Source organism: Raphanus sativus, chromosome 2 (assembly GCF_000801105.2).
Source record: "Raphanus sativus cultivar WK10039 chromosome 2, ASM80110v3, whole genome shotgun sequence".
NCBI classification, from domain to species: domain Eukaryota; kingdom Viridiplantae; phylum Streptophyta; class Magnoliopsida; order Brassicales; family Brassicaceae; genus Raphanus; species Raphanus sativus.
In genome coordinates this window covers 37,919,214-37,942,255 of record NC_079512.1, presented here as the reverse complement: position 1 = coordinate 37,942,255, position 23,042 = coordinate 37,919,214, and the positions used below count along the sequence as shown (strand labels likewise).

General features: G+C 35.9%; 4 protein-coding genes across 4 annotated transcripts; 1 reads left to right on the top strand and 3 right to left on the bottom strand.

Annotated features, from left to right (window-relative positions):
• Nucleotides 1-1,911: 1,911 nt before the first annotated feature.
• On the bottom strand, nucleotides 1,912-3,521 carry LOC130508270 (aquaporin PIP2-7-like). Its single transcript, XM_057003684.1, has 4 exons — nucleotides 3,161-3,521; nucleotides 2,788-3,083; nucleotides 2,358-2,498; nucleotides 1,912-2,275 (listed from the first exon to the last, which is right to left on the bottom strand). The coding sequence occupies exons 1-4, from the start codon at nucleotides 3,450-3,452 to the stop codon at nucleotides 2,156-2,158; spliced, it is 849 nt and encodes a 282-aa protein (XP_056859664.1). The 5' UTR covers nucleotides 3,453-3,521; the 3' UTR covers nucleotides 1,912-2,155.
• A 9,302-nt stretch (nucleotides 3,522-12,823) lies between these two features.
• Nucleotides 12,824-15,577, top strand: LOC108840848 (catalase-2). Its single transcript, XM_018613661.2, has 7 exons — nucleotides 12,824-12,976; nucleotides 13,235-13,331; nucleotides 13,441-13,718; nucleotides 13,965-14,831; nucleotides 14,929-14,996; nucleotides 15,080-15,173; nucleotides 15,291-15,577. Exons 1-7 carry the CDS (start codon nucleotides 12,962-12,964, stop codon nucleotides 15,348-15,350), a joined length of 1,479 nt encoding a protein of 492 aa, XP_018469163.2. The 5' UTR covers nucleotides 12,824-12,961; the 3' UTR covers nucleotides 15,351-15,577.
• Nucleotides 15,578-15,872: 295 nt separating this feature from the next.
• On the bottom strand, nucleotides 15,873-17,603 carry LOC130508269 (chloroplast protein FOR GROWTH AND FERTILITY 1). Its single transcript, XM_057003683.1, has 2 exons — nucleotides 17,236-17,603; nucleotides 15,873-16,873 (listed from the first exon to the last, which is right to left on the bottom strand). Exons 1-2 carry the CDS (start codon nucleotides 17,542-17,544, stop codon nucleotides 16,067-16,069), a joined length of 1,116 nt encoding a protein of 371 aa, XP_056859663.1. The 5' UTR covers nucleotides 17,545-17,603; the 3' UTR covers nucleotides 15,873-16,066.
• A 3,360-nt stretch (nucleotides 17,604-20,963) lies between these two features.
• LOC130508268 (probable BOI-related E3 ubiquitin-protein ligase 3) lies at nucleotides 20,964-22,389 on the bottom strand. The gene is made up of 2 exons (XM_057003682.1): nucleotides 21,854-22,389; nucleotides 20,964-21,784 (listed from the first exon to the last, which is right to left on the bottom strand). Exons 1-2 carry the CDS (start codon nucleotides 22,097-22,099, stop codon nucleotides 21,290-21,292), a joined length of 741 nt encoding a protein of 246 aa, XP_056859662.1. The 5' UTR covers nucleotides 22,100-22,389; the 3' UTR covers nucleotides 20,964-21,289.
• Nucleotides 22,390-23,042: the final 653 nt, after the last annotated feature.

The following is a 23,042-nucleotide window of genomic DNA, read 5'->3' as shown; positions in this document are numbered from 1 at the left end:
TTGAGGTCTTTTTATTCAGAGAAATTTTGCTTGTTGCTAATAATTGTTTGCCAACTTTTTAGTTTATCAATTGGTCAGCATTCAAAAACTAGTTGCATATTTAACCAGACACAAAAAAAAAATGTCAACGACACTTTGTGGAGTACTACTAAGAAGAAAGACCGAATAAACTCTTCTGTCTTTTGTATTCACTTCTCATCTCCTTTGAAACAGTTGCATGCAACACATCAACCAACAAATTTGTTACTGGCGACAGTGCCATTGGGCTTAAGTTACTCATGTTGGCTTTACACTGAGCCCAATATAACGTGGCCCAAACAGCAGCTCCCCTTGGTTTTACTCACGAAACTGAAGACTAAGCATAAACCGGCAGAATTGTACCAGAATTCTCACAAAAGTTTGAGTCAAGTCTTGACTAATACTAATAGTAGATTCAACTTTTTAAGGTGGATGATGTCAAAAATCGATTGATATCACCTTGACAACGAATCTTTGTTTTCTTGTTTGTTTTTTTATAATTCTTGACGAACAAATTTTGTAGACACTCCAAAGATTATAAGGTTCATTTATTGCAACTTGCATTGTGCTCTTATCAATAACCTAGAAAGGAACAGAAAACAAAACCGTTACGGACCAATTTATATTAGCAAATGGTCCAGAAGCTGCTAGGATTTACAAGCTTCAAAACGAGTAGCCTGTATTTGAAGCTCCCCTTGGTTTTACTCACGAAACTGAAGACTAAGCATAAACCGGCAGAATTGTACCAGAATGCTCACAAAAGTTTGAGTCAAGTCTTGACTAATACTAATAGTATAGAGCAAATTCAAAAAAAATTTAGGCAGATGATGTCAAAAATCGCTTGATATATCACCTTTAACAACGAATCTTTGTTTTCTTGTTCGTTTTTTTATAATTCTTGGCAAACAAATTTTGTAGACATTCCAAAGATTATAAGGTTTATTTATTGCAACTTGCATTGTGCTCTTATCAATAACCTAGAAAGGAACAGAAAACAAAACCGTTACGGACCAATTTATATTAGCAAGTGGTCCCGAAGCTGTTAGGGTTTAGAAGCTTCAAAACGAGTGGACTGTATTTGAAGCTAAGAAGAAGAGATAGCGAAGATGATATCATAACGGCTAGACTTTGTTGTGGTCCCTTCTCTCTCACCTCTCTGCGTTTCACTTTACTGAAAAGACGAGACGTGACATCGTTTCTACCCCCTCACGTACGTGACTGTGATCGTTTTAGAAATATTACTGTTTAGTCCAATTTATGATTCAGATCATTTCCCTAAATATCCAAGCATAAACGTATTGGATGGGTCAATAAAATTAGAAACTACAGTACATGGAACTGTAGAAGAAAACCTTTTTTTTTGTCACTGGTAGAAGAAAACTAATACATGTATATTCGGGTGTGAAGTTGCCCATGTGTGATGATAATTAGCTAAGGGACACGCGTTAAAAAGCTGAGTGCGTTGGAGAAATGGGTTTAGTGTCTCGTTTCTTGTCTGTTAGAATACGATTGGCCTCACCTTATTCTTATTTTATTCCTTCGGTTATTCAAAAAATATTGGTATTGTCTTTCTTTATTAAACTTTAAATTAATGTTATGATCAGAAGAAAAGACTAAAAAGAAGGAACCAGCAAAAAAAAAGAAGGTTTTTTATTAGCTTCTGTCAATTATCGAAAAAGTTAATTCATGGCAAAATGGAATCAAGTTTCGGTGGAATTATCGAGAAGATGACCAGAGGGTATTGAATTGAAGACCCACACAACACGATGGTCCAGCCGAAGTTTATATTTTCTTTGGACGCTTTTTTTTTCGAAGAACAACGACTTTGGACGCTTATAATAATCTTTTCAAAACTGTAAAATTATTAAATTAGGAACTGATTTGAACTGGATGTAGAGAGAAAATGATAATAACTAAGAAAGGAAAATGATTCACAAGTCACACCAAACTAAACTAGATCTTGAAAAAGCTAACAAAGTGGGTAGAAAAAGAAAGAAAGAAAAATTCATACACCCATTTCATAATTAACATTAATCATCAATCCACCAACTTAAGCTCTCTCTCATTAACCACACAAATTAAGCAACAAATAAAAATAAAAAGCATAACGATCTTAAGCTTTTTTCTTCACCATTCATCAGTTGGTTGCACTGCTTCGGAACGAGGCCAAGGCCTTAACTGCTGCAGCTCTCAAAATGTATTGATGGTAAGCTGCTGCTGCTAAAGCTCCAACGAATGGCCCAACCCAGAAGATCCACTGCATAACATTCCATTATATATTAGTCAAAACAGTAGACAAAACGGTGGTAATAATGTATGAGATATGTAAAAAGACTTACATGGTCATCCCATGCCTTCTCGTTGTTGTAGATAACAGCAGCACCAAAGCTTCTCGCTGGGTTAATTCCAGTTCCAGTGATGGGGATGGTTGCCAAATGCACCATGAACACAGCAAATCCAATTGGAAGTGGAGCCAAAACCTATTGAGAAACAAAAAAAAAAGAAAAAAGTTTCAAACTTTATCAGCATCTTCAACTACACAAACCCACTTGAGACTAAAACAAAACAATATTTAAACACAAAAAAGATTCAAACTTTATCCATATTACCCAATTTGAATCAATTACCAGATTAATAATAAAACCCAACATAGAGATTCAAACATTAACAGAATCTAAACAGACCCATTAGAGACTATATACCTAACTTTATCATATAAAGCTCTAAAGAACTAAACTTTATGAGAAACAGAAGTTAAAGAAGACTTACGGGGATGTGAGAGTCACGAGCGCTTCTCTTAGGGTCGGTAGCAGAGAAGACGGTGTAAACGAGGACGAAAGTTCCGATGATCTCAGCTCCGAGGGCAGTTCCTGTACTGTAACCAGGGGCGACAGTGTTAGCTCCGCCACCGAGAGTGTTGTAAGGAGTCTTCATGAAAGCTTTCACGAAACCCACACCACAAATGGCTCCAAGACACTGGGCTATCATGTAACCAACAGCTCTCACCAAAGACACCTTACGTGCCAAGAACAGACCAAAAGTCACAGCTGGGTTAATGTGACCACCTGCAACAACAAAAATAAACATTAGAAACAAACTTAACGAACTAATGAGACGTAAAAGAAGAGTCTTTGAACTTTACCAGAGATGCCGGCGGTGCAGTAGACGAGGACGAAGATCATACCACCGAAGGCCCAAGCGATACCGAGTAAACCAACGCCGTCACAAGGACCGGTTTGTTTCTTGTGGCCGATGACGGTGGCTATGGTGACGTAGAGGAAGAGGAGGGTGGCGATGAACTCGGCGATGAGAGCTCTGTAGAAAGACCAAGACTTGAGCTCTCCCATGTCGAGAAGGGGAGCTGGTGGAGGATCCACGTAGTCTTTTCCATGGCTGTGTGTTGCTTGTCCCTCTTCGCTCACTTCTTTCGACATCTTTTCTCTCTCTCTCTAGATTAGCTATGGAGTTTGTCTGAATTGAGTAGCGGTGTGTGAAGACGACAGTGTCTCTCCTCTGCTTTTTAAAAGGGGGGAAAAAGAATCTTGCAGTGCTCCATGGATAAGCCGAGGGTACTTTCGGTATTTTACTAGAAATATTATTTAAATCTAAACAACTCTGCTAAAAATCATTACTTGTACTAATCGTGTGTTAATGCAAAGCTTCTTGGATTTTGGGGAATATAAAAATGTCAGTTGATTAGATGTAAACTACTAGTAATAACATTGTAAGAAACTAAAAATTAAACTAAATTTTGTGTCTTGTAACTTTCTCATTGAAGGGAATGACGATGAAACGAGGCATAGGATCATTAATTCACAAACAATGCATAGAGATCATTAATTCACAAACAAGGCACAATCAAAGGTGGGCTCTACGTGCATGGACAAAATCTTCTGCTGCTCTGGAATTGTAACAGTAAGATAATATATACAACAAAATGCGAGATTTTTTTTTCCGTCAAATATATTTTATTAAAGGTCTGGCCCAAAAAAACCCAGCTCAACCCGAAACAGAAAGGCCACGCAGGCCGAGTACAAATAAACTTAAGCCCGATATGAAGAGCAAACGAAAACAGGCCCACTGTTCAAATCCGAGACCACACGTCTTCACCAAAACCATGCGTCGAGTTTTCTTCTTTAGATCGCCACGTGCTAAACCACCGCTCAAACGTGCCACGCATCAGCCATCAACCTCATCGTCATCCACAGGCCGGGATTTTCGCCGGAGAAAATGAAACGACTGATGTTTCGCCGGAATTCGCCGTTGACAAATTACCGCACCCAACGTCACCACCGGACCTCCTGACAGCCGGAGAGCATCACTGGTACTGTCCGAGATCTCAACCAGCGCCTTCAGAGTCACCTTCTTCCTTCCTTGGTTTCTTTCATCGGAGAGCTTCACCACGCAGCGGGGATCTCATCCTGAAGCGGAACCACTATACCATCGCGATATATCATCCCCGAAACGACAAAACCGATAACCAAAGCCGGCGGTCAAAGCATAGAAAGCCCCTGTCTCCGGAGTCAAAGCCGGCGGTGGAAGCTGGAGAAGCCTCCTATCCCGGAGTCAAAAACAAAATCGAGAGTATCTATCTCCCGATTAACAACAACAAACCAAAAGAAATAAAAAAACAGAAAGAACCGGATCGATGGTGGCTGTGGTAGCCCATTCCGTCGGCCAGGAAACACCGATCACGCCGGAATTCTTTTTAGAGAGAAAGTAGAGAAATTAGACTAGAAAAATAGATAAAGCCATGTGTTTTCTGGTTTTGATTAGTATTTTCGGTTACGTTGTTTTGAAATTTTGGAGATTAAAAAAGTAAGATAGGGGTGGTGGGATCCAGATGGACAGGCAGGCCATGTGAGGGTTAATGATAGAAATGAGGTGTAAGGGTTTCTCGTCAGCCTGTCATCCAACTCTTTTTGCTCAACCTTCTCAACGGTTATATCGATATCTTTGTCTCTTTTCCCAATCCTTCTTTTTGGCAACTTTCCTTTTATATTCTTTTACCATGTTACCTATGTTTAGGTCAAATTCTAATTTTCCACCTGATTATGAGTTTTAGCCATCTAAGCTTACTTGTTAGCAGCAGCTACATGCAAACATAAGAATAATACAAGAAAACATTCTTTGGTAAATAACATAAGAAGAGACATTATCAGTGGTAGCTAAAAGGATCATTTTTCATAGCCAGAAAAAAGAGGGAAACTGAATTTGATTGATGGTGTCTGTTGCACATTTGACAAAATTTGTAAAGATCAAATAATTCACTAGTAGATGCTTATATTTTGTATGCTGATAAGATTCTAACGAAATTTGTTCAAGTGCTTTCCTTAGAGTCTCAAAAGAATATTTCTATATATCAAATTTGAAAATCAGGTCTAAAACTCAAAACCTACCAGACTCTCTGCCCATACGAAAATCATATACTTGCAAATTATCATGTATTACTTTTACATTAACCTTAAGTGGGTTATTTTTGTATGTTACACGTATTCGTCCATGAATGGTGGTTATAACTAAGGATTGCATATATACAAATCACTAGCACAAGAGCTAGCAACTTCCCTCCAGTTAAAAGAGGGGACCAACGGATAAATAAGAAATAAAACCAGCGATTATCATCGTTTTGGTCCGCCTTGAGTCCAAAAACCAAGTAGATTTTCATTATATTTGACAAAAAAGAAAAACTAAAGTAATATCAATTATCAATTCTGTCGCCAAAAGTATACAAGATGATAGTACTATACTCTTCTGCTTTCGAAATACATGTGTGGATACAACATTTGTCCTTATCCTCCCAGCCTTGATCAACTTTCTTAGCATAACATCCATTATTAAATAATTACCTAATCACTTTCAATTATTAATTCTTAGCTTTTACGCAAATATGAATGATATATTAACATGTAATGGAAATACTTTTTCTTTCTATGATACAGGGATAACTTTGATTAATATTATCGTGCAAGTATATAGTACATCAGATATTTAATTTGAAACTATGCTGTCTTCGCGACATAAAATGCCAGGTCGCTGTGCAATCATGGAAACAGATTTATCATTTTCGTCCTTCTTCATGAATGTATGCGTTTTCTTATAACAAAATTATTTTGGAAAATTAAGTAAGCTTCAACGTTTTCACGTAATTTGTATCAACAGATCGTATAGGTCTGACTCATCATCTGTATTTATTAATTTATATACTCAACTTGAAATCGATCAAGCCAAAGCTGTGTGTAGAGTTTGTCTCTAAATGTAGCGACAGATATATAATTTTGACAAACCAAAATCAACGGGGTGGTTATGCATTCTAATATAATCCTGCCTGATTCATATTTTTGTGCTGCAGAAGAGGTTGGATATCATTGCATGTGAGAACGAGTCATCGTCATATATTCATATCGAGAAAATCGCATAAAAAACTTTCAAAGTGGTACTCACTAGCACTTTAAACCTTCAACTTATTTAACTAGCATATTAAACATTCAATTTGGCTTTTGTATCCTAACAAACCTTCAATTTGGCTTATTTATTCATCAAGTCAAAATGGTGACCTGGTAACCTGTAATAGTAGGTGACATGTATATACTTTTTATTTTATTTAATTAAGAAATGTAATTAAGAATAAATAATGATAAGAAATATAAATAAAAATGGAAATTACAGAAAAAATCAAAATTTGAATTCAATAAAAAATGAAATATTTTTAAAATTTTGGAAGTTTTTTTAATGAAACTTTTTTCAAAATAAAAGATTTTTTTTAAATACAGAAAAATTCAAAAAATTAGTTTTTAAAATTGAAAATATTTTCTTAAGAATTTAAAAGTGTTTTTCTATTTTATTTTATATGAAATTTTGAAAAAAAAATATGAACTTTATTTTTTTAAAAAGTTATATAAAGCTCTAAAATGTTATTAAAAATGAGTATTTGTGATATACCACCATTAAAAGTAATATTTTCGTCATATCACCATTAATAATAATATTTTGTAAGTTTTAAAGTGTTTAATTTTGATGTGTTGATATCTTTAAATGGTGATAATTTCTGACATACGGATAACAACTGATTTTTCATACTATTGTCATTATTGATATAACTAAAAATGTTACAATCGGTGATGGTGAAGAAGAGTGTTCATGTTGATGGTGATATTGTTTAAAATTATTTAATTTTTTGAGCGAATATTTTATAGCTTTTATACAATTTTTTTTTAAACAATCTTTTTTTTTACAAAACTTTTCATTTAAAAGAACTTTAAAATTTTAAGAAAATATTTTGATTTTTATTAAATTCAATTTTAGAATTTTTCTGTAATTTTTTAATTTTATTTATTTTTCTTACTGTTATATTTCATTTATTTCATTTTTAATTAATTAAAAATAAAAACCAACACGTCACCTACTATTATAGGTTACCAGGTCACCATTTTGACTTGATGAACAAGTAAGCCAAGTTGAAGGTTTGTTATAATACAAAAGTCAATTTGAATATTTAATATGCTAGTTAAATAAGTTAAAAGTTTAAAGTGCTAGTGAGTGCCATTTCGAAGGGTTTTTATGCAATTTTCTCTATACATATCATTACATTATTTCGCTGCATATCCATCTAGTCATGTTTTTTCATCCAGAAAAGAAAGAGCTTGATATTATTACTATACATCCTGACAAACATCAATTAATTAAATTTCATAAATAATTATAACACTTGTAATTTGAGTCCAAGGAAATGACTTACCACAAGGGCAGCCTTGCTTGCCAGTGTTAATGTCGAAAATTTCCACGTCATATTTCCACATCAGTTGGGCAAAACACAGGTTAGATCTCTTCCTTTTATCCACATATATCATGCCACGTGTATCATTCTGGTAACGCCTAGATTGATCTTTTTTTTTTTGTCATCTGATGTTTTAATATTTCAACCAAAGTTAACAACCCTTCACAAGAGAGATTACAGACAAAAGACCCTAAGACCAAACTAAGCCGGCGATTGAAGGACACACCAATCCCGGAGCCACAAGCCGGCGATTAAAAGAGATTACAAATCCCGGAATCAAACTGGAAAGAACAAAGCAAAGACATCTAACCCGAACATAAACTAAAGACCTAGGTGAAAAACATTACCAATCAAAAGAAAAGAAACCGGCCTGTTAGTCAAAGGAAACCGTCGTCGTAGCCTGCAAGTCCTCCAAATCCAACTAAAACTGGCCATTGACCTTTGATAGGACTCCCCACGCGCCTCACAAACGCGCATCCACTCCGGCAAGGCCAGATGAAGCCTTCCGCACATCAATCACCTCAATACAACCGGTAACCTTTGATCAACCACCACTAATCACAGATCTGATGAGATCGGTGTCGGTGGAGTCCGATTTCATCTTCTCCGCTCAATCCATAAGACTGAAGCTAAAGACCAGATCTGAGAACACCTAGGGAAGAAGATAACACTAAACCATGACTAAAAGAAGCCCACCTTCTCACAGTACAAACAACGCAAACGTCGCCGACCGGAGAAGGTGAGAGACGACGAACCCTTTCTTTTTTTTTTTTTCTCTCGCTCTGCGTTTTTTTGTCGGTGGAGAAAGCGCCTAGATTGATCCATAACATCTTTTTTTTCCAGAATTTTTTGTTTATGAGTTCACATCCAACGGCCACTACTTTTAAGTTCTTTTTTTTTTTTTCACCACTTTTAAGTTCTAACGTAAACAACTTCTGAACAAATCGTAAATTATTGCTTGGGAGAATTTACCAATGCGTTTAGTGATTCAATTATTGATTGACAGATAAGTACTTTAATAAGCATTATTTATACATACTAAATACATGTTTTAGTATGTAGTACATAAGATAAGTGAATAGCGAATACCTTTAGTTTGTGGTTTGTTCTCTAATAGTCCTCTTGTCGTTTGATAGGTTTTTGTAACTAACGTGCTATGAGCCTATGTGTAATTTGTATGAAGCTAGCTTAGTTATTTTTGTTTTCGTATATTTACACCAAAGAAAACATAGAAAATCATCAAGCCTGACCACTCTTCTTCGGTTACGATTGCATCTATATTTTCATTTACGCTAAGAGTTCATATTACAACACATCATTTCCAATGGTATGTCTACATTAGTTTACCACTTTTAGATTAAGTGTATGTACAAATAATGTTCTTTGTCCTAAAAATCTTGGGTGTTTCTCAATATTTCAGATTTTCTGTTGTTTCGTTCAATTATTTTGTTATAGTTACTTACTAAAATAATAAAAAATGCTGCCTTTGACAAGGGGAATTTAGTTGGAGCAAATGAAAGTTTACAAGCTTCTACCAACAACTTTTGGAAGTGGAGAAAAAGCTTGAACAGTCGACCAGAGGAACTAGAAAAGTCTTTGCATCTTTTTTTCTTTTAGAAGAACCTGGACCAATTGAGACAACGTGAATCTTGTGAAGAAGACGAATAAAGTCTATTATTAGAGGCTACTACAGCTTGTAAAACCAATTAACTCGAAAACTAACGGTTGCCTAGCCAGTTTATCACCAAAACAACATAAAGCTCGGCAGTATAATTGATACTCTCAAATAACAAATCAGTTGTTTGCTGATAACACATGCGGTTTAATTGATCCCTGGCTTGATTCAATTATCAAACATAAATGTGGCATGTAGAAAACTCTTTACCAATAACCTTCTCATTTGCTGTTTGTTAGAAAATTTGAGAACCCGGGACGTAAACCAAGACTATACATTTAATGATATCATGAAAGTAGGGATTGGCGTTCATATACCTATTTGGTTCGATTCAGATTTATTTGGATTTTGGATTTTGGATTTTAGGATCAAAAATTTCATTCTATTAAGATATTTCTAAATTTCGGTTCGGATTCGATCTAGATCTTTGCAGGTTTGGTTAGAGTTTGGAATTTGTTATATACATTAAATATAACAAAATCTATAAACAAAATAATAGATTACATATAAATTTAAATAGCATATGTTAAGGTACCTAAACTTAACATAAAAGTTGGTTTAATTTGAATATTTAGATAGAGAATCAATAAATATTTTAAGTATTTTTGGTGATTTGAATATACTTTGAATATATTTGAGTATATAAATCTATTTCGGTTATATTCAAATATCCAAAATATTTAAATACTTAAAATACTTAAATTATTTATTGATTCTCTATCTAAATATTCCAATTAAACTAATTTTTATATTAAGTTTAGGTACTTTAACATATTAACATATGTTATTTAAATAAACAAGGAGAAGAGATAGTTCTAGTTGCAAGAATGGACAAGTAAAGCTGGTGGGTTGTATGGTGAATGGAAAGAGAGTTCCCACGCAAAGGTTCAAGTTTGGTTCTGCTAAAAAGGTTGTTGATTGTTGGATTACCAGTTCCACCCTAGACGAAGACAGAGAAATAATTTTATGGATCTTTGCAGGTTTGGTTCGGTTTTGGATAACCAATTCAAATTATTTTTAAATTTTTTGAATTTGTTATATGCGGGTGTTAGTGAGAGTTAGATTTATATAGAGTTTGTTGATTGTAAAAGTTAAGAGATTTGTTAAATTTGGAAAAAGTTGTAGAAAATTTTATGTATTTTGAAAATCTATGAAAATAAATTGTTATAATGATTTTAAGAATCTAAGGGATATAACTAGTATTCTCAAAATCCTATTTAATGAGTTAATTTGTCAAGAATACAACCCCAATAGCACTAAATTTGATAGATTTATGGAATCTTTAAAATCCAAACTTAAATAAATTCTATGTAGAATTATAAAATCTTCAAACCAATAACACTTGATTCTAATAAGAATGTGAGAATCTATAAACCAATAACACTAGATTCTAAGAATTCTAATAATCTTTCTAAATCATACTCCCACTAACACCCCCTAAATATCACAAAATCTATAAACTAAATAATAGATTACATATAAATTTAAATAACATATGTTAAAGCACCTAAACTTAACATAAAAGTTGGTTTAATTTGAATATTTGGATAGATAATCAATAAATATTTTAAGTATTTTGGTGATTTGAGTATATTTTGGAGAATTTAAAAATATTTTATATATTTTAGATGTTTTTAATATACATTAAATCTAATAATGATTAATATATTTAAATATATAAATCTATTTCGGTTATATCGAATACTCAAAATAGTTTGGTTCTGGTCGAATTCGGTTTCGATTCTACATACCAAAATTTTATACCCATTTAAATATTTAATCAATTTTAGGTCATATTTGATTTTATTTTTTGGATCAGTTCGGTTTTTCGGATTCAGCCTTTGTTTTTTTTTCTCAGCCGTTTCAGCCGTTTCACGAGAGTGAGAAACAATTGGTAAAGGGTAATTTTAGTAGTGGACCAGATCGATATTCCGGCCCATTTAGATATCTTACTTTTGCGTTGCTAATTCGGTGGTATAAGTGACTTTACGTTTCAAACATCTTGGGCTATAGTCTACTCATAATGGGTTTATATTACTATTTCTTTACAGCCCATTTGATAAAATTAAAGTCTATGCCGTCCAAAATCACATAACAATCTGAAAGAGCAAGAAGGTTCGGAGGTGGGGCCAGTTGGGAGTTGATAATCTCATCTCACCGCACATCCCAAGGGCCAAAAACATGAATAGATCAATTTAAGAGGTTTTGACCCCAAAAAAGAAAATCAATTCAAGAGGGCATATTCTCCCGCCTAGGGCGTTCACATTAACCAATCACACGTGCAGCCCAAGGAACTATCCACGTCATCCAAAACCATACTAAACCACTTAATAAGGTTTCTGATAAAAGGCCAAAAGAACCGGATAAGGAACCGCAACCCCGTGACGTCTCATATATTTATTTTGTTTTTTCTTCCTACCAAATATCATCCATGGTTCAGCTCATCTTAATTTTTCTTGGGAATCTAAATTCGGATGACAATATAATTTAGAGTATAGTTGAAGGTACAATACCTATTATACCACAGCTAATGATTATAAAGTTAAAAAAATCTAGACGTAAATTGGGGAAAAAATCTAGACGTAAATTGGACATAAACGAACTATAATTCATATATATAATTTTCAGAAGCAAAAAAAAGTTATTTAAAGTATATTTATCCTCGGTTCATAACACAGAATAGCCTAAAATATAAGATAAGCTTGTTTTTTGCGTAAATGTTATCTTATTTTTTGGACGGAATTAACTTTATTTAATCAATTTTTCCACGCAGTGTCGGTCTTAAATAATTTTAGACCGGCAATTTAAAAACAAGATTTCATAATAGCTAAAGCCAAAATAATTTTATATCAAAACATTAATAGGTAATCAAATCCTGGACATGCCTTTCATATTTGCTTCACTAATCACTAGACTACTTAAAGATTTTGTAAACAAATGATGAATAATTTGCAAAAACAAGTGAAAACTGGAAGCCTAAATTTTTATGGCTTCCCCTCTGAATCGCCATTGATTCCACGTTAGGAAAAGGATATCACGTTAAACTTGAAAACGTGATAATCAAATTGTAAAAAATCAGACTGTATTCATTTGTATCAAAATCAAATATTATATCCCATCCCCATTAATTGATATAAGCTATATATTAGCCCTTTACTTAATATTGACTCGATCATTATATTATAGCTGAAATATTCGTACAAGAGAACTAGAATTATTTTTCCAAAAATATAATAAATAGTAGAAGAACAATATGTATTTATCAATAAATAATAAATTATAGTAGTACTTGATTCCAAATATTTTATCTAAAAATAAATAAACGATAACCTTTAAAAATTGCCCCGCAAAAAATAAATGAAAAGAGAGAAAAGGGCTTTAAAGCGCAAAGGCACACGCCATTTATAAATAGGGGAAGCAAATATTATTATTATCATCATCACCATCTTCTCCTTGTCCTAAATCTCTCAAGCTCTCAACTCTCAACCACTATGGATCCTTACAAGGTAACAACTCTCTCCCTTTTCTCTGTCACTTTCCTATTTCATGTGTTCGCAGCCGTTCAAAACGAAAATGTTGTTTTAGCTTTGGTATTGCACCCGTGTGTGAGTTTTGGATTCTTCGTCTCTGGAACTGTTCGATTGATGTCGATGTAGATGTTTGAATTTCTTCTACTAGAACCTGTGAATCTATTTCGATTGCTGCAAATGATTCTGTCTCTTCCATTTGGTGATTATTCTGATGATGATGATTGATGACTGCAGTATCGGCCAGCGAGTTCTTACAACTCACCATTCTTCACCACCAACTCTGGTGCTCCTGTATGGAACAACAACTCCTCCATGACCGTTGGACCTAGAGGTATATATATCTTAATTACTATGGATGTTTCATCCTATGTAATAATAATTAAATGAAGTTAAATCTATAAATGTTAAATGTCACACTTCTGATTGTGTCGTTGTGGCAGGTCCCATCCTTCTCGAGGATTACCATCTCATCGAGAAGCTAGCCAACTTCGACAGGGAACGTATTCCCGAGCGTGTGGTTCACGCTAGAGGAGCCAGTGCTAAAGGTTTCTTCGAGGTCACTCATGACATCTCCCACCTCACATGTGCAGACTTCCTCAGAGCTCCCGGTGTTCAGACTCCACTCATTGTTCGTTTCTCCACCGTTATCCACGAGCGTGGAAGTCCCGAGACCTTGAGAGACCCTCGTGGTTTCGCAGTCAAGTTCTACACTAGAGAGGTACTTTATTTTTAATCAGCAAAGTTTAGATACATGTTCTTATATCATAGTAAAGTGCATGACGGCCAATACCTCGTCTGCTAATTAAAGACAGACAAAGTCTTGTAACATCGGAAATTTTGGAAGGGATCTTAAGTAATATATAAAATAGTTGGGATAATCGTACTTTTAACTATCACGCGGTCTTACCGTGATTTATGAATGTCCTTTCAAAAAAAGTGCAAATGACTCATTATATGTTTGCAGGGAAACTTTGATCTTGTGGGAAACAACTTCCCTGTCTTCTTCATCCGAGACGGGATGAAGTTCCCTGACATGGTCCACGCCCTCAAACCAAACCCCAAATCACACATCCAAGAGAACTGGAGAGTGCTAGACTTCTTCTCACACCACCCTGAGAGCTTAAACATGTTCACTTTCCTCTTCGACGACATCGGTATCCCACAAGACTACAGGCACATGGAAGGATCAGGTGTCAACACATACATTCTCATCAACAAATCCGGCAAAGCTCACTACGTGAAGTTCCACTGGAAACCAACTTGTGGAGTCAAGTCTCTATTAGAAGAAGATGCTATCCGAGTAGGAGGAACCAACCATAGCCACGCCACTCAAGACTTATACGACTCCATTGCTGCTGGGAACTACCCTGAGTGGAAGCTCTTTATTCAGATAATCGATCCAGCTGATGAAGACAAGTTCGACTTTGACCCTCTCGATGTGACCAAGACCTGGCCTGAGGATCTTTTGCCTCTACAGCCCGTTGGGCGTATGGTGTTGAACAAGAACATCGATAACTTCTTTGCGGAGAATGAGCAGCTTGCCTTCTGTCCTGCTATCATTGTTCCCGGGATACACTACTCTGATGATAAGCTGCTTCATACGCGTGTCTTCTCTTATGCTGATACTCAGAGACACCGTCTTGGACCTAACTACCTTCAGCTACCGGTTAATGCTCCTAAATGTGCTCACCATAACAACCACCATGAGGGGTTTATGAACTTCATGCACAGGGACGAGGAGGTCAACTACTTCCCATCGAGGTATGATCCGGTTCGTCATGCTGAGAAGTATCCAACTCCACCTGCTGTCTGCTCTGGGAAACGTGAGAGGGTCAGTACTCAATTCGAACCTATGAAGGATTTGTTCACACAAAAAAAGAACATATGGTCTTTAATTTCATATAATGTCTGTTTTTTTTTTTTTGTAGTGTATTATTGAGAAGGAGAACAACTTCAAGGAGCCTGGAGAGAGATACCGTTCCTTCACACCAGAGAGGTAGCTGCCCAATGTTTTTTTTGTGATACACACAATGCATAGACACCTTCTTTAATGTTTTATGGTTTGATTTGGGACTTCAGGCAAGAAAGATTCATCCGTAGATGGATTGAAGCACTATCAGACCCTCGCATCACACACGAAATCCGGAGCATCTGGATCTCTTACTGGTCTCAGGTATATATAATCTGGAACCCTCTTTTACCATCACTAGTCTTCTAAAGGCTCAATAGTTGGGAGAAAAAAGTTGTGAAAGTTTGACACTGATTGGGTTATGACTATGTGTGAAAACAGGCTGATAAATCGCTGGGACAGAAGCTGGCAAGCCGTCTGAACGTAAGACCAAGCATCTAAGATGAGTGAGAAGGATTCTTGATTTGGTCCTTGTGTGATTCTAATAGGCAGAGAAGAAAAGATGGAAAGAAGGGAAAACTTCAGATATGCCACAATATCATTTTCATCATGTGGATCTTATATGCTATATTGTAATGTTAAATTGTGTTTGTGACTTTAGACTGGTCTCATGTTTATCAGAATAATGCATCAAGATATACAATAAACGGTGTTACTTGATAAGAGCTTGACAAACGTAAGAACCACATTAACACACGTTCTAGAGAAAAGGGTAGAGCAAGTAGGAGACGATAAAGACAACAAAGGCCATAGAATGTTTACGTCATTTGGGTGGGTACAGAAAGTCTAGAGTTGGTGTCAAAATGTGCTGTTGAATTGGCCACATTTGAGAAACACGTTGTATCAAAGTCAATAGTCTGAAAAGGGTTGTTAATAACACATGATACTAAGAGAGAGGAAGAATAATACATTGATAATAAAAGAAAAAAAAAATGGTTACACTTATATCAACTTGTTTGATAATGCAAACCAAAAAACCAAACTTGTCTTAAAAAGAAATAAAAATAATCACGACACAGTCTTTCTCCGAGTAGAGTTCAAAAGCAAGAGATTTAGTTCATACAAGCACTAGTAGTAAATTGAATAGACCAAAAAAAAACTCTCTTAACTTGTAGTAGAGTAGCTACAAATACTTGAAGAAGCTTAAACTTTTGTTCTCAGTAGAGGCTAAAACCAAAGAAAGGGCTGATGACAATCCCCAACCCAAGAGCAATAGCAACCAGAGACGAAACCCAAGTCAGCTTCTCAGTGATCCTCGGCACCTTTTCTTTCAACGCCTCACTACAAGACCCTATAAACGCCGTGTAGCTCCCCATCGCCACAACCGTCCCAACCAGAAACATCAGCAGAAACGCAGACCCTGCTATCCGAGACGGCAGAGCCAACGCAGGCAAAACAATCATCAGAGCATCAGGTTGTAGCCCGTGAACCACTCCAGTTGCAAACGTAGCAAACCCGATCTTCTTCTTTTTGGGCTGCTGCGGCGACGACAAGGCTTCTTTCTCTGTTGCCACCATGCCGCTCACGTCGGTCTCCAAGGCCACGCAAGGCTCCGGAGCTGCTTCGGAAGCTTCTTTGATTCCCATAGCACCGATGATGACGAGCGTCAGCCCCACGATTCTCGTACCCCAAGTCTGCAACACCTCGATGTGAAGCCGGTCTTTGAGCAGAAGAAACAGTAAACCGAAGATGACTTGACCAGCGTCGTGCCCGCATCCCCAGAGAGCTCCAACGGCAGCGCTCTCCATCCTCGTGCGTCCGATCGAAAGCGGAGCTAAAGCAGCGAGGTGATCAGGTCCCGAGAGAGTATGTAAGCAACCGGCGAGGAAACCAGTCCAGGCACTCGTTAGCCAGCCGGATTTAGCTGCAGTCTGGAAGCTGGCGAAAGCAGGTGGTGCAAGAAGAGGGTTAAGCAGAAGCGCAGCTACTGCAGAGATTAGTATAACTGTTCCAGTAGATAACGTCTGCAAAAGAAACCAATATATTTGTAAATGATACCGTAAGCACAATGTAACACAACACAGTGCTGCTCTGTATCAAATAGTTACAAAGTCCCAACCTTTGAACCTATTTCAAATGAAATAAACTATAAAGTCTCAACCTTTGGAGTTATAGAAGTGAAATTCAATTACAAAGACTCAACCCTTTGGACTCAACCTTTTAGAACCTGATTCCATAATTCTTGGATCCCAACAAAGACAGGAGCTTTACGAATATTCTTGGAATCTTATATCTAAAAGACCAATCTCAATTCCTAACCAACAAATCAGATCAAACCCCATAAACCCTAAAATAAGAATTAAACGTTTAAAAAAAAAGTAAATACCTTTCGATTCTCAGAAACTACTGCCCCCACGATCCGTTGGAGAGATCCAGGATTAGGTTTCGATTCACCCGAACACGGAGACCCATTCAAGGAATTGGAATTGATAGCTCTGTTAGATCCCTTATGCGTCGTGTAACCCGATTGGTTGTGGAAACTGTTGCAGGAGGTTGAGCTGACTCGGCGCGACTCGGGGCGGCGCGAGGAGAGGAAGCCGAGGCTCGATGAGCGGAGACGAGGAAGGAAAGGAGAAGCCCTCGACGGGAATTTGGGGGAAGAAGAAGACGACGGTGGTTGCAGAAGCCTCTCCATTGGCGACAAAGCTCCGAGGCTGAAGAGAGTCTCAAAAATTGAGGGAATACGTGCGCTTCTGTTAAATGGATATACGTTTTTTTCAAAAAAGTAATTATTATTTTTTTATTTCAATTAAAAATAGGAAATAAATCACGGAATCACATACTGATCTTTACATAAATAGAAAATATAGAAAATTTCGAATATTCGATAGTTTAGGAAGTAATGTTAAAAAGCTGACTTACCTAACATATATGCTTGCGTTATTATTTTTTTACATATGCCAAAGCTAGATCTAACTTTATTATATACAAATGAAGGCACTTTTGATATAGTGATCAAATGTATATCATAAAAGTTCCAAAACCCCCATGGTCTAGCCGGTTCCATCATATCCTAGACAAATTTGTAATTTACTTCCAGACCAATGCACGATATTACAAAAGCATACTATACATATAGTCAGTCTGCATACAGTCAGTGACCTCTGACTTTATTACATAAAAGGAGCACATTGATATAGTGATCAAATGTATTATCATATAGTTCCAAAAACCTATGGTCTAGCCCATTCCATCGTATGTATTTTACTTGGTCAGACGACTCAGACCAATAAACGATATGATGAAAAGTATATAGTATACATATATATTTGTTTGGAAATGTCAAATCTTCCGCCTAACAAAAGAAAAAGTAAAGCACGGAGATATGGAATCCACGACGCAACCACTTTTTCTTTCCTTAATATGATTTTTTTGCCTACCTACATACCATAGTTATCCAGTTTACAATTTCAATATCTAATTCGTTTACTTTTGATATGATATCCACTAAGAATGATCTAATTTGATATTTATGTGTATATACGTACGTGCGTTGCGTACCATATAGTGATGCAGTCGTAAGTCAAAAATCGAAATGTTTTATGAGCTTATAAAAGCTTCTACGTGGCCAAATATGAAATACGTGAGCATAATAACTATCTATAACATTAACGTTTTGGATAATTGCAAAACAATACCTCAATTATTTGTATTTTCTAAATCTACTTTTATTCGCAACTATACGAGCAGTGGCCACACATCGGCCGCACATGTCACAGGTTTTAAGAATTATATTTCTACGACGATAACAAACAACACGTATGTTATACAAAATTAATTACGAAGAGTTCAGCAGCTAGAATACATCTATATATTTATTAAAAAAACAAAAGTAGGCTGAACACAAAGGCAACACGCACATTAAAATAGCTATTTTAATTTGGAATGATCGAGGAATGAGATCTTGAATCTTGTAGGTTCAGTAGAGTAGTGGAGGGATGTAACTATGTAAGTGTCATAGTTAGTTTAAAATTAAAACTATAGTTAAAAGAGTTACTTAGCTGTTCTTTGTAATTTACTATTTCCTATTGTCTACTGGACTGGCTAGAGAAAATATGAAAATGTTGTGCTCCCATGTTGTCAAGAAGAAGTCGTAGCAAAACATTATGGAACATCAACGAGTGCATGAGTGTGGTGGAGCCGGTCCAACAACTATGAAACCAATGGGCCGAGCCATAGGCAATTTGTCACACAATCTTGTCTCTGTGAGATTTGAGGAAAGTAAAACTAGCACCAAAACTTGAAGAATTGGGATTACAGTTTACGGATATTAATTAGGTTTGTGGCTTTTCAGTTTTCAACAAATAGTCTAAAGGTAGGCGGCTAATTTGGGCCTTACCCATTGATGAGTCTATAAGGAGTATTAGCAAAGCCAATGGCACGAAACACGCTACAAACTACGAGGCTACAAAAGTATATGTTGCTGCAACCCTAGATAAAGGCCGCTGAGCTCTACTAGTATAATTTAGTTGTTCTAATGTTAAATTCTATATAGTTTCTCCAACTGAGAAGTGATGAGCAAAAAGTGATAAGCTATAAATATATATACACAAACTGAAGAATCTTTTTAGTGCAATACTCACTCTCTCTCTCTCTCTCTCTCTGAATTCTAAAACATAACAGTACATGCAATTAATTTTGCATTTGAAATACACCAGTTGGCATTCATAAACAAAAATCTATCAAGGTTAGGAAAAAAATCTATCACAGTTGGCATTCATAACTAAATATCACATAGGTTGCAAGTTATTCCATTGTAAGTTAATCAAGTAGTGATGCACAAGATCTCCAGCTTGACCGGAGGAGGAAGCGTACGCTTCCGAGTCTTCTTTCCCATCACCCTTTCTCTTTCTCTGCTCTGATCTGTCTTGATAGATTGAGTTGTTGTTCTTAGATTTTTGCTGTTCTGTATTGTAACTTAGCGTTGGCCGTTTCTCCTTTTTTAACACCGGCGATGCACCTTCCGACGTCCCTTTTGGGAAGAAATTATATATAAATATTATATTAAAAAAAAAAAAAGATCTCCAGCTTGAGTGTCTATTGAAAAACTTTTTGAGTAAAAAAAGATTGATAATAATCTTACTGCGTTATTTATTGACAGATTGTTAATAGTATGTGTAATAGTACAGCCTATACATTTTGACTAGATTACGTTTTCTAGAAAACATAGGTAGCGCAGATATGTCCAAACAAAGATCGAGAAACCATATTGGAAGAAGGCTCTCAAGTGTTTCTGTTTAGGAAAGCGCGAGGACTCAGTCATATGGCAGGCCAAATTGTGATTTTCCCCCACTTTCAACTTTCTGCTCTCTTGTCACTGTACTATGGTGTATTGATTCTTGAGCCACCCAAAAATGCCTCCAGCTTCTTCCAATACGCGTGTCTACGGACTCTACTCCCACCTCTTTTCTCTATTTTTACTCAAATTCGTTTGTTTTAGTTCTTTTGTTGGTTTCACGAAAACAGTACATTCTATTAAAAATACTAATTAGAAATACTTAATAAGTTGAATACATATTTAATGAACAAATATTTATACATATTTAATGATAATTATGCGGAAGCATTTTATCTGGAAAATGTTAAAAATTTTATAAAAATAAAACATGGAAAATAAGCAAATACTAATATATGTAAAAGATTTTTTTTGAAGATTTGATGAAACAAAATGAATCACATAAGAAATGAATTCAAATATTCATTATATATAATGAAAATATATGGATTTTATGTCCATCAAAATCCAGCTGGATTTCATATTTCCATTGGATGCAAAAGTAATATATGTGAAAATATTCTTTTTAAAAAAGATTTGATGAAAAAAATGAAGCACATAAGAGTTGAATTCAAAAATTCATTAGATAGAAGGAAAATGTATGGATTATGTTCATTAAAATCCAGAAAAAAATTTAAAAAGATTTGATGAAACAAAATGAATCACATAAGAAATGAATTCAAAAATTCATTATATAGAAGGAAACTATATGGATTATGTTCATCAAAATCCAGGAAAAATCTTTAAAAAGATTTGATAAAATAAAATGAAGCACATCAGAGTTGAATTCAACAATTCATTATATATAGAAGGAAAATATATGGATTATGTTCATCAAAATCCAGCTGGATTCCATATTTCCATTGGACGCAAAAGAAACAAATCAACAAACAAACAAAAGAAAAAAATAAACCCTAATCAGAAATTTACTTCTTGATAAACCTTTTCCTAATTCTTAAATTCCCTCCTAATCTAACTTTCCATTTTACCCCCCTAAACTTCTAGAAAAAGCACCATACTATCCTGCCACGTCAGCTCCCCGGTGTAAAAAACCTCTCCGTTCACCGATCACACCAATTTTCTCGGGAAACCAGTTTCACTTCCCCTAGAAAATCAAGGCCTCGATACTGTTCTTCTTGGGAGTGCTACAGATGGGACAAAGAACAAGGCCATCCTCGCAACTCGTGCAGCAACAGAGATGCCTACACGGCAGAAACAGCACTCTCGTCTCTCCATTAGACCCACAGTTCAAGCAAGAACTCTTCTTCGCCGGAAAACTATCATCTCCTCCGCAGCACGACCCTTCGTCCTCCGCCGTTTCGTCGCCGTGACACGTCACGGCTCTCTCTCGGACCTGTTCGAGCGTCGAGTTAAGCGCCGCGACCATCGCTTCGTTATCGCGAGCCATCCTCTGCCACGTTTGGTTCTCCGTCTCCATTCTCCTCAGCAGATCCTCGAGCTCCATGTTCTTGCTCAACGCTTTCGACATCTCTTCTTCCTTGTGCGCCATCAAAACCAAAGTTTTCGCTTCCATTTGCCTCAGCAACGTCTCTGTCTCTTGCTTGCTCTGTTCTTGCAACACGTATCTCAACCTCTCGCTCTGCAAATTAAAAGATGGAAACTTTATCAGTGCCCATGTTTTCAAAATCGAATCTTTTAGGTTACGAACCTGTATTCTGATGAACTGGTCAATCTCTTGCCTCTGTTTCTCCATGTGAACGTCTAAAACGCTCTGAGAACGAGACTGTTGGTGTTGGTGATGAAACAGAGCATGTTGGCTGAGAGCTTTCTGCGTCTGGAGATTGTTATTGTTCATATACAACTCATCCATCCCGATTCTGCTATTGCTGTTGATCAACGAAAACTCTGACCCGATTTGGTTCGCGTTGTAACTCAACTGCGCTTGTATTGCCATCTTTTTCCCCGCCAAGATAACAGAAGAAAAGCTTCAAGCTTTGAATAACAGAGAGAGAGAGAGAGAGAGAGAAGTAGAAACGATCTTTCTTGATTATCAAAAAGTTTCTCGGGAAGTAAACTTTGGTTTTTCAATACAATGCATGTAACCTCTGCACAAGACCACCTTATATTATAAATATATACCTGTCGATTTGTATTGATGAGAATCGAAGAAAAGTAAGCAAAAGATGAACGGAGTAAAGTAACTGACAAACTTGAAAAAGAGAGAGAGAGAGAGACTTTGTTGGGTTGATATTTATCTGAGACTATTATATAGAGATAATTAAAGTTCAATTTTTTTCTTAATTTTTAGTATTAGCACTAAAGAAACGACGTACGCATGCTGATTATGTGACTGAACTATCTTTTATCTTCCAAGGTCAGAGATTTTTGCCAGAGCCGTTTTGTCTTTATTTAGTTTTTTTTCTTTTACTTAATTGATTATTTCTTGGTTTTTCCGATAATGTGAAAAGGATTCGTGTCCAAGTGGAATTATGGCAGGGCACTGTTTTTCTTGTTCCAAAAAAAAAAAAAAAAAGGCAGGGCACTGTTTCATTTTATTATTTAATTTTCTCTGCTTTAAAATTTATTGTTTAGTCTGAATTGGTCAGTTGAGTCATATGGTTTGCCTGAATAATATGATATCTTTCCTATTTTTACCACTATTTTTCTGTCGTTCTATTTATGAAGTAATTGTAATTTTCTTAGTCAAACGTTGGCCGATTTACCAATTATTCTGTTCTTGAATAGCTTACGCCATTGATAATGTAAGGGAATAAAAACAACCACATACAGTACAACTACCCACATACAGTACAACTACTGTAACAGATAATTGACGTCAAGTTTTATTTTTCGTGTTATCCATAACCATAGGCTTTAATTTAGATGTAAACAAGAAA